This window comes from Pagrus major, chromosome 8 (assembly GCF_040436345.1).
Source record: "Pagrus major chromosome 8, Pma_NU_1.0".
NCBI classification, from domain to species: Eukaryota; Metazoa; Chordata; class Actinopteri; order Spariformes; family Sparidae; genus Pagrus; species Pagrus major.
Window position 1 is genome coordinate 4,164,581 of NC_133222.1, and position 12,094 is coordinate 4,176,674.

At 40.4% G+C, this 12,094-nt stretch overlaps 1 protein-coding gene across 1 annotated transcript in view; it reads left to right on the plus strand.

The window, feature by feature from the left end:
- The window catches only part of LOC141000861 (uncharacterized), a 52,929-nt gene that overhangs the window by 11,742 nt on the left and 29,093 nt on the right, over positions 1–12,094 (plus strand). Inside the window, exons 2-12 of the mRNA XM_073471742.1 lie at positions 5,010–5,034; positions 5,169–5,360; positions 5,473–5,724; positions 5,912–6,172; positions 6,327–6,587; positions 6,865–7,122; positions 7,290–7,550; positions 7,882–8,139; positions 8,307–8,567; positions 11,293–11,553; positions 11,826–12,083. Of these exons, the coding sequence (XP_073327843.1) occupies positions 5,010–5,034; positions 5,169–5,360; positions 5,473–5,724; positions 5,912–6,172; positions 6,327–6,587; positions 6,865–7,122; positions 7,290–7,550; positions 7,882–8,139; positions 8,307–8,567; positions 11,293–11,553; positions 11,826–12,083 (2,548 nt within the window). The remainder of the gene's footprint in view (positions 1–5,009; positions 5,035–5,168; positions 5,361–5,472; positions 5,725–5,911; positions 6,173–6,326; positions 6,588–6,864; positions 7,123–7,289; positions 7,551–7,881; positions 8,140–8,306; positions 8,568–11,292; positions 11,554–11,825; positions 12,084–12,094) is intronic.

Sequence of the window (12,094 nt, forward strand, 5' to 3'; positions counted from 1 at the left end):
TACGCCACACGAAGTAGTTTTTAAATAGAGGTTACTAAATATGTACCCCCTACCAAATACTAAACGTTTTCTGTGGTCGAGGGTTTTGAGGTTGTCGTTGACCTCGGAAACAGCGGTTGAGAAAACAATCTCACCACAAGGTCCTTTAGAGTGCTGCAGGATGAGTCCTGAAAGTCAGAAGTAAGTCTTGATAAGTAGGTTGTTGTAAAATGAGTTAATACCCCACATCTGAATTGTAAAGTGTTCATGTGTCTTTAAAAAGGTGGTTCCATCAGATGGAGTTTGCCCAGTCATCATTACTTTAAGGACTTCTTATCCATGTTGGCTTGAAAGCCAAGGATTAAAAGTAAATGTGTCTGTTTTTCTGTACTTGACTGGTTACCAATGAAAAGACATTGTCATAATGACAATAACCTCAGTCAACCAACAACAATAGCTACAGGTCTGAACTTATTAAACTGCATTGTTCATAGCAAATAAACAAAACAAACAACACAAAGAATATAATTTACGTTGAGAACTTCCGTGTTCGGCCACACTGAAATGGAACGTAGCCATTGTTGATATAATTGGTTACACCTGTGATTGTAGTGCTGAATTCACACAGCCAACACAGAGAGCTTTTATTTGGAGTTATGTTTACACCTGATGAATGTAAGTCCAATATTTACTCACCTCTTTGGTCTGTTCTGGTCCACACCGGCTCCTCTGAAAGATATCTGCGCCTTTAGCAGTCTGTTTGGAAATGGGGTTGAAGGGATTGAGACTGAACCATACGGAGAATTAGCAGCCATAAAACCCAAACTAAGCTAATGAGTTTGAGAGTTTGATAGCTAAAAACGAGAGCTACAGGGCGTGGTGAAAATTGTCAGTGGGTTCATTGTACGGACAACCATTTAAGCCTTTTTAAATCAACCATCTTTGAATGTGTCTTTTTTTTAAAGTCTTGTTATGTTAGCAGATAAAACTACTTTTTAGCCTGTTCTTCCAGAGCTTCACTGGCGAAAGCTGTTCCTAAAATCCAGTTTAGTCAGTAGACACAAGGTAGTTTAAAGACTTGACATTATGAACCTGTTTTTTCTCTTTTTTTTTTTAAGCATGTGTGGCTCCGGCCCTGATGGAGGGAATTAGCACGGCTACAGAAAGTTAGCTGTCAAAGAATTTAATGCTGCCGCAACTTCAGTCAATGGCTTGAATATACTTCTAATTCTAATTTCTATATTTCTAATATCGTCAGTGAATCCCATGACAATTTAGCAGTTTATGTTTTCAATAGTTTTTCGACGACAGTGGATCTAACACAGAGGGATAAGCTGACTTAATTGCTTACGTGTTAGTGGGATCAGTTCATTGTTGGTTTTGGTCTTTTCAATTAAACATAGCACAAAAAGTAAGGAAATTTGTGTTTGGTAGATTATTTCTTTGTTGTAACAATACTTCTTGGCAAAAAATCTTATACCGTTGGAAAGCCTGTTTATTTCCCTTTTAAATGGTGCCACATTTGTAAGGAACATGCATTTGTGGGATGAGCAGCAGATCTGAGTATGTGGGTTGTGCCCATGAAAAATGTGCCAAATCTTCTCTGCCAAACAGCTTGTTCTGCTATTGACTCTTGTTTGGTGTTGTTTGGTGGATTGGATGATTGAAGTCTGAAGAAACAAGACATATTGGCAATTTAACAATGTATTAATTTAACAAACAGGAGCCTCAGTAGTGTGTGGAAGAACCATACACAGCCACAACAGCCTGGCACCTCCTCCTCATGCTGGTCAGCAGCCTCGTCACACAGAGCGGGGTTTCTCAGAGACTACCTCCAGAGGATGGCATGGCCTGCCAGCAGTCCTGACCTCAACCCCATTGAACACTTGTGGGATCAGCTTGGGCTTGCTGTTCATGCCAGAGTGACCAACACAACCACGTTGGCTGACTTGTGACAAATGCTGGTTGAAGAATGGGATGCCATCCCACGGCATGAGGAGGAGGTGCCAGGCTGTTGTGGCTGTGTATGGTTCTTCCACACACTACTTAGGCTCCTGTTTGTTAAATTAATACATTGTTAAATTGCCAATATGTCTTGTTTCTTCAGACTTCAATCATCTAATCCACCAAACAACACCAAACAAGAGTCAATAGCAGAATAAGCTGTTTGGCAGAGAAGATTTGGCAAATTTTTCATGGGCACAACCCACATACTCAGATCTGCTGCTCATCCCACTAATGCATGTTCCTTACAAATGTGGCACCATTTAAAAGGGAAATAAACAAGCTTTCCAACGGTATAAGATTTATTGCCAAGAAGCATTGTTACAACAAAGAAATAATCTGCCAAACACAAATTTCCTTACTTTTTGTGCCATGTGACCATCAGAAAAATAAGAGTCACAAGCACTCTTTACTCTTCATGTAAAGTGTGTATTCGTCTTCAATTCACAAAGTATCTTCAGTCCCTTCAGTGTTATGATGATGCGTGTGTTAGCAGTACTTCTTTAATGTTGGATTTGCAGAAAAAGTAGAAGACAAATGTTGAAAATGCTGCAAAAAACCCCCACATCTGTGTAAATGAGCAAACACTGAACTCTTGATAGCATATTTTGTCACCTCTCGGTAAAGCACTCGCAGTCTTTGAATCCAAATCGTGTTGGATCGAATCTATTCAGCACGTACAGCAGATATAAATAGAATTTTGAGAACTAATTCTTAAAAGAAAAAGAGAAGAAATAAGTAAGAAAGTCTAACACCCATTCACACTCTCCATGATGGGCGTAAGTGTGAAGCTCAGCCACGCTAACACTCTGCACCAACAGAAGAAGTACACTCATGTAGATACGCACTTCCTCATACAGGCTGTTCTTCCTGTTAATGCATAAAATACACCCAAAGTGAGTTTTTTGTCACACTACTAGACTAGATTTAAGTCTTGACTGGACTTTCAAGACTTAAATACTGACTTTTTAAAAAGATAAAACACAAATATGAATTAGATTTAATTTAAATGTACGTCACACTGATGATTATGTGTTTTAACACGCAGTATATTCGATAGTAGGGACCTTCTCTTACACACAATGTAAAGACCTTTCACCAGAACCTCAAAGAGAACTGAACCCTTGAACTCCTCCGGCACCACTGTGTGGTACTGTTGTTCTTCAGAAAGATGTCCCGGAGGAGTGGAAGGAAGGGAAGGGTCACTGTGGTGAATAGAAAAGAAAAAGTGAAGGAGAGGACAGCAGGTCCCCGGGGATGGGTGGGTGAAATGTTTAATCCAGAATGAACCTTTTTCTTTCTCTTTTTCCTGGTCTGACAATATTTTTCGAGTTGTTAACCTTTTCTTTTCTATTTTATTCAGGTAAATATAACTGTGACTATCAGAAAAATACAATAGATTGTAACAATTGCAAATATAGAGTCAGCTGCTTGTTTTGTTTATGAGGTACATGCAGCTAAAACTAATGTAGTCCGGCCTAACAGCCGTAAGACATACTGACGTAATAATAGCCGATCGTTAAGTAGTTATTCAAATATTTGAATTTGCTTCTCCATTTTGATGATTAGCTGCTTTTCTCTCTTACATAACATCGTATAATGAATCTCTGTGGAAGGTTTGGACTGCTGGTCCAACAAAACAACAAAATAAAGACACTTGAAGGGGGTCACATTGAGCTTTGAGAGAAAATGGGAATACAATAATTAAAGGGGCAATTTGTAAGACATCGTCCGTGTATTTTGATGCAGAGATGTCTGCTTACCTGCTAGCCCTGCTGGCCAGTCCTGTCATGTAATACCTCAAGAGACAATATTCAGATAGTACAGCGCCCCCCATGGTTCCAGCCGGGGGATGTTTGCTCTTTTTACTTTTTAGTGTAATAAATGAACAAAATAAACCCACAAAATGTCAAGAAAGGAAATACTTTTACACCTTTTTCTTCCCCACACAGAAAAAAACAACCATCTGAATTCAAATTTCTCCTTTACAGAACCAAGACGAGCTCAAGATGCTGCACACTGAGTGATTAATGCTTATGCAATATATAGGATTCACCGCGTCACGTAGGGCGCAACATAAAAAGTATAACCTGATTTGATCTTGTGCGATGCAAGGACTGCTGTGATGTCTATTCTGTCATTGTTGGGCATTAATGATTGACCCTGTGGGTGAGAGAATGATGCAGGTTTGAGCAATGATGCCGAGTGTTTAATGTTTAGCTGTTGGGTAAACAGACTGAAAGGCAACATGTCAGCAGTGAGTCAGGGCTGGTTAAGTTTTTGGCTAATAAGTAATGTGGAATCAGAGGCCTGATACCAGGATGCAGATGATAACCACAGTGGAAATAGAGAGCTGGACGTGAAGTCTGATGTTGACGTGCGTGACTGTGTGATACGAGTGTTTGCTGTGAGCAGCGTTTCATTTGTTGTTGTTTGGGATGTAATTCTACAAATGGGAAGAATGTCCTTTACAGAACAGTAGTTCCTCAAATAACGTTACCTGAGGCCACATAATGATTGTACCCTGTTAATACCTGACGCTGCCAGGGTTTACTTCCTTGTTCAGACTGGCACTCAAACCTGATCTTATCATCAGTTAAGTACAAAGGGACTTTATCCCACAATACTGAGCTTTTGTGTGTTTGTTTGCACCAATGACAAGGAAGTATGTTGATGAATGAACCAACATTCAATGTGTATTTTTTTTTTGTTTTCTTTCTTTAGATCTACATGAATCACAAGTTTATCTACTGGAAGTTTAAAATCTCTTAGTCTTGGTGGTTATTCTACAGGCTGGATCCACTATTTTTTAGACTTAATATACATACAAGTGACTCGACAAAATTGTTTCAGCAGCTCTTCTTAATCATTTTAACTCAACAGGCTTGTACTATCAGTTGCTGATGCCCTGCTGTGACACTGAGCAGGTGTCTGGGTTTCTAGTTGCTGCTGTGAAGCTGTTTTAAACTCAGTGCTGACCTCTGCTGGTGTAAAATCATTCATTATGCTGTTCTCTGTCTTCACAGATCTGCCAAGCACAATGTAGTAACGGTAAGAACAGCTGTTTCTTCATTGTGTTTTATGAGCAACATATTGTCATTGCAGGAGTTCTTCAATTTGTGTTGCTGTTTGTGCTCATATGTGATTGTTTGTCTTGTTTTTCTGCTTCTTTTTCTATATTTCAGTCATTGGATGTACCAGCATTGATACAAAAAACTTAACAGTTACAACAACGACAGTCACCTTTGTATCAGATTTAACCTGCTCCTTATCCACTGGCAATATCACTTCAAATGGTGTGATAAGTAATCTGACTCCGGGAGCAGTCTACCCAATCGTCTTTGGTTGTTTTAACTGCTGCACAGACGTCACAACGAGTAAGTCCGTCTACTTTTTTTAATCACTTCTATTACAGTCTTTCACAGACTGTGAAATGATAATGCTCTGCTCTTCTCTTCTTTTCCTCCACAACCTCTGTTTCACTCACAGAGCCTGAAGCTGTCGGGAATCTTGCCGTCACTAGTGTCACAACATCCTCTGTGTTTGTAACCTGGACTGAACCAAATGGAAATAGCTCCGCCTATAGAGTACGATGGAACAATGGAAACAACAGGACTGTAACTGGCACATCTACAAACATCACTGGCCTGACTGCTGGTGTCCAGTATAACATAAATGTCACTGCAGTGGCAGATGATGAGCTTACTGAGGGAGAGACAGACACCGTTTCAAACTACACAAGTAAGTAGGAAGAATTTTTGGCTTTCATTGTAAGATGTAAGATGTCGAACTGCTTATGACAATGGAGTTGAAAGTGTGAAGACATTGTGTTTTTCCTCTGTAGTGTTGTACCCCGACTGTATCATGTATTAAGTACATTGTGCTGCCATATTTTTCTTCTTTGCGTCCACCTGTCTGTCGCTCACAGAGCCTGAAGCAGTCGGGAATCTCAGAGTTTCTGAATTCACAACATCCTCTGTGTATCTGATGTGGACTGAACCAGAGGGAAACAGATCCTTCTATAGAGTAGAGTGGACTAATGGGACAACTAACTGGGCTGACAGTGTCACTGACACTGAAATGAATGTCACTGGGCTGACTGCTGGAGTGCAGTACACTTTTACTGTCATAGCAGTGGCTGGAGATACCACAACAGAAAGTGCAGTGGCTCAGATTTCTCACTATACAAGTAAGATGATGAGTAACATTTTTGCTCATGGAAGTATTTATAGTCTACTTTGTGCTTCATCTTTACTCTAACTTTGTTATATACTGAGGCGGAGAACATTGCACTGCAAGTAGACATTACAAATCCTTGTCCATATCATCCCTCTCACTCACAGAGCCTGAAGCTGTCAGCAATCTCGCTGTCACTAATATAATGACATCCTCTTTGTATCTGACCTGGACTGAACCACAGGGACGTAGCTCCTTCTATAGAGTAAACTGGACTGATGGAAATATCAGTGACTCTGAAAATGTGAATCAAACACATATAAACATTACTAACCTGACTGCTGGTGTCCAGTATAACATAAGTGTTACTGCAGTGGCAGGTGATGGCCTCACTGAAGGACAGAGTACTTTTATTACTCAATACACAAGTAAGTAACCACTGGGATGTGTACTGTATGTGCTGGACCTTTTTGCTGATGACAGTGCTTATAGTTAATTTTCTCACCCTTTCTGTAACTCTTCTATATACAGAGGTTTAAACAATTGTATCACAAGAATGACTGATGATTGAAAAACCTAAAATCAATTAAGTTCAACTCATGTGTGATTGTTTAAATTAACAAACACAATTACACAAATAGTACAGATTTCACTCACATAGGTTGTACCACTTGGTTCGGTCCTCTCCTCTCCTCTCCTCTTTAGGACCTGGTAAAATTGGGGTACCCACTGTATCCACAACCACCACTTCCATCTCTCTGAACTGGACAAAACCTCCTGGTGAGGTGTTCAAGTACAAGGTGGAGTGGAATAATGGAGGATCACAGATGGTCAAATACACAGATAATACCTCTGCAGTGCTATCAGACCTGATCCCGGGTACTACCTACACAATCACAGTCATTGCTGTTGCTGGAGACGATCAGACAAAGGGAGACGGTCAAACATTAACATCAGTCACAAGTAACAAAACTTTAATTTATTTTAGATTGTAGCTTTTTGTCATTTGTCACTTTTTGGATCGGCAACTTTGCTCTGATCACTTGTAGATTTTGCATTTGCCACGGTCAGTATTATTTTTGTCATCTCTAATTTTTCTACTTGTATCTACATTCATCCTGCACTCACAGAGCCTGAAGCTGTCAGGAATCCCACTGTCACTAATATCACAACATCCTCTGTGTTTCTAATCTGGACTGAACCATCGGGAAATATCTCCTTCTTTAGAGTAAACTGGACTGATGGAAATGTCAGTGACTCTGAAAATGTGTATCAAACACATATAAACATTACTAACCTGATTGCTGGTGTCCAGTATAACATAAGTGTTACTGCAGTGGCAGGTGATGGCCTTACTGAAGGACAGAGTACCTTTATTACGCGATACACAAGTAAGTAACCACTGGGATGTGTACTGTATGTGCTGGACCTTTTTGCTGATGACAGTGCTTATAGTTAATTTTGTCATCCTTTCTGTAACTCTTCTATATACAGAGGTTTAAACAATTGTATCACAAGAATGACTGATGATTGAAAACCTAAAACTAATTAAGTTCAACTCATGTGTGATTGTTTAAATTAACAAACACAATTACACAAATAGTACAGATTTCACTCACATAGGTTGTACCACTTGGTTCGGTCCTCTCCTCTCCTCTCCTCTCCTCTCCTCTCCTCTCCTCTCCTCTCCTCTCCTCTCCTCTCCTCTCCTCTCCTCTTTAGGACCTAATAAAATTGAGGTACCCACTGTATCCACAACCACCATCTCCATCACTCTGACCTGGACAAAACCTCCTGGTGAGGTGTTCAAGTACAGGGTGGAGTGGAATAATGGAGGATCACAGATGGTCGAATACACAGATAATACCTCTGCAGTGCTATCACCCCTGATCCCGGGTACTACCTACACAATCACAGTCATTGCTGTTGCTGGAGACGATCAGACAGAAGGAGATGGTCAAACATTAACATCAGTCACGAGTAACAAAACTTTCATTTATTTTAGATTGTAGCTTTTTGTCATTTGTCACTTTTTGGATCGGCAACTTTGCTCTGATCACTTGTAGATTTTGCATTTGCCACGGTCAGTATTATTTTTGTCATCTCTAATTTTTCTACTTTTATCTACATTCATCCTGCACTCACAGAGCCTGAAGCTGTCAGGAATCCCACTGTCACTATTATCACAACATCCTCTGTGTTTCTAACCTGGACCGAACCAGAGGGAAATATCTCCTTCTGTAGAGTAAACTGGACTGATGGAAATGTCAGTGACTCTGAAAATGTGAATCAAACACATATAAACATTATTAACCTGACTGCTGGTGTCCAGTATAACATAAGTGTTACTGCAGTGGCAGATGATGGCCTTACTGAAGGACAGAGTATCCCTGTGACTCGATACACAAGTAAGTAAACATTTAAATGTGGTTCATACTGTCAGGATGCCTGCTGAGGACACCTGGTGGAGAGGACTCTGCACTGATTTCAGCTTTTACCTCAGAGCTGCACTGAATGTGCTGGATGTAGGCTGTAGCTCTGGACATCGTTGGGATGTTGTTGATGGCACATCTCTTCAGTGTTGTGCACATTTCAGGAGCATTTGTTGTGGTTGACAGACGGGGTTGGATTTACCTTATATGCTAGCTGTACAGCTGTCAGGGTGACAATGTAGATTTGCAAGGTCGAAACTAAAATGGGGAGCGTGGTCAACTGTTCAACATCAGCATGTTAGCACTGACATTGTGACAATATTTGCATGCTTGCATTAGCATTTTGCTAAAAGGCACAGACTCACAGAGCCCCAAGAATGGCTTTGGACTCTTTTAGTCTTAAATCAAATGACCCAGAAGGTTTGTTCTTCCTGTCAAGGAATTACACTCTTCAGCCTCCTTGGAAACCAAAAACAATTGGCTACAAGGAAGACTTCAATTTGTTTCCCAACCTCAAAGGTTTTCATTCCAATGATGAGATATCTGTGATTTCAATACGTTTTAGTACATTTCAAAAAGTAAGTCAGTTCTTCTGAGTATTCTGTGGGAGGTGCTGCCAGTACAGGACGTGCTATAATATGCAGTTGAATGACATAATTTTTAGAGAAAGTCTGTCTGGTGTCGCTTGAAAAATTCTTGGCTACATCATCCCTCTCATTCACAGAGCCTGAAGCTGTCAGGGATCTCGATTTCTCTGAAATCACAACATCCTCTGTATCTCTGAACTGGACTGAACCAGAGGGAAACAGATCCTTCTATAGAGTACAGTGGACTAATGGGACAACTAACTGGAAAAACAGTGTCACTGACAATAAAATGAATGTCACTGGGCTGACTGCTGGAGTGCAGTACAATTTCACTGTCATAGCAGTGGCTGGAGATAACACAACAGAAAGTGAAATGGCTCAGATTTCTCACTATACAAGTAAGATGATGAGTCACATTTCTGCTCATGAAAGTATTTATAGTCTATTTTCTCATCCTTTCTCTAACTCCATCATGTAAGGAAGTGGAAACAATTGTATCACAAGAACAAATGATGGATGAAATTAAAATGAAAACAACCTATATTTAATATAAATAGTGTTACTGATGTGTTTAAATCAACAAACACAGTTACACAAAATAGTACAGATTTCACTCACATAGGTTGTACCACTTGGTTCGGTCCTCTCCTCTCCTCTTTAGGACCTGGTAAAATTGGGGTACCCACTGTATCCACAACCACCACCTCCATCACTCTGACCTGGACAAAACCTCCTGGTGAGGTGTTCAAGTACAGGGTGGAGTGGAATAATGGTGGAGCTTTGATGAGCATGTTAACAACTGTTACCTCTGCTGAGCTATCACCCCTGATCCCGGGTACTACCTACACAATCACAGTCATTGCTGTTGCTGGAGACGATCAGACAGAAGGAGACGGTCAAACATTAACCTCAGTCACAAGTAACAAAACTTTAATTTATATTAGATTGCAGCTTTTTGTCATTTGTCACTTTTTGGATCGGCAACTTTGCTCTGATCACTTGTAGATTTTGCACTTGCTACGGTCAGTATTACTTTTTCACCAGCTCTAATTTTTTCTCCTCATCCTACATTCATCCTGCACTCACAGAGCCTGAAGCTGTCAGGAATCCCACTGTCACTAATATCACAACATCCTCTGTGTTTCTAATCTGGACTGAACCATTGGGAAATATCTCCTTCTATAGAGTAAACTGGACTGATGGATATTTCAGTGACTCTGAAAATGTGAATCAAACACATATAAACATTACTAACCTGACTGCTGGTGTCCAGTATAACATAAGTGTTACTGCAGTGGCAGATGATGAGCATACTGGAGGACAGAGTAAATCTGTTACTCGATACACAAGTAAGTATTTAAATGTGGTTCATACTGTCAGGATGTCTGCTGAGGACACCTGGTGGAGAGGACTCTGCACTGATTTCAGCTTTTACCTCAGAGCTGCACTGAATGTGCTGGATGTAGGTTGTAGCTCTGGACATTTTTTGGGATGTTGTTGATGGCACATCTCTTCAGTGTTGTGCAGATTTCAGGAGCATTTGTTGTGGTTGACAGACAGGGTTGGATATATCTTATTGTAGCTGTACGGCTGTCGGTGTGGCAATGGCAATTTGTCAGTCTGTCCTCCGCTTTGATCCAGACTGAAAGGTCTCCAGAACTACTTAATGGGTTACCATCAATTTTTGTATATGGTCTCATGGTCTCCAGAGGATGAAGCCAACTGATGTTGGTGATCACCAGAGTTCTCCTCTAGTGTTACTATGTTGTTGTCATTTGATTTTGAGTGAAATTTGTCAAAAACATTTGGATGGGTTGTCATGAAATTTGGTACAAATATTAATACCCCCTTTAGCATAAACTTTGGTGATCCTCGGACTTTTCTCTAGTGCCACCATCAGGTCAAAATTCAAATTTGTCCGATGGATCGGTTTATGAAGATACCTGCAGCATGAGACATTCCCATCAAGGGAATCTTAGCATTGACATTGTGAAAATATTCTATGCCGATGACATTAGCATTTAGCTGAAAGCACAGAATTCCACAGCCACAAGAAGAGATGCACATAGAAATGATTCAGAAAATTTCTACACATAACATCTTTTCCCTCTCAGGACCTGAAGTAGTCAGGAACCTCACTGTTGCCAACATCACAGCATCCTCTATATCTCTGATGTGGACTGAACCAGAGGGAAACAGATCCTTCTATAGAGTGCAGTGGACTAATGGAACAACTAACTGGAATAACAGTGTCACTGACAATAAGATGAATGTCACTGGGCTGACTGCTGGAGTGCAGTACACTTTTACTGTCATAGCAGTGGCTGGAGATAACACAACAGAAAGTGAAATGGCTCAGATTTCTCACTATACAAGTAAGATGATGAGTTACATTTTTGCTCATGAAAGTATTTATAGTCTATTTTCTCATCCTTTCTCTAACTCCACCATGTAAGGAAGTGGAAACAATTGTATCAAAGGAACGAATCATGGATGAAAATTAAAAAAAAAAAACAGCCATTTAATATCATAGTGTTGCTGATGTGTGATTGTTTAAAGCAACGGACACAATTACACAAATAGTACAGATTTCACTCACATAGGTTGTACCACTTGGTTCGGTCCTCTTCTCTCCTCTACTCTTTAGGACCTGGTAAAATTGGGGTACCCACTGTATCCACAACCACCATCTCCATCTCTCTGAACTGGACAAAACCTCCTGGTGAGGTGTTCAAGTACAGGGTGGAGTGGAATAATGGTGGAGCTTTGATGAGCATGTTAACAACTGTTACCTCTGCTGAGCTATCACCCCTGATCCCGGGTACTACCTACACAATCACAGTCATTGCTGTTGCTGGAGACGATCAGACAGAAGGAGACGGTCAAACATTAACCTCAGTCACAAGTAACAAAACT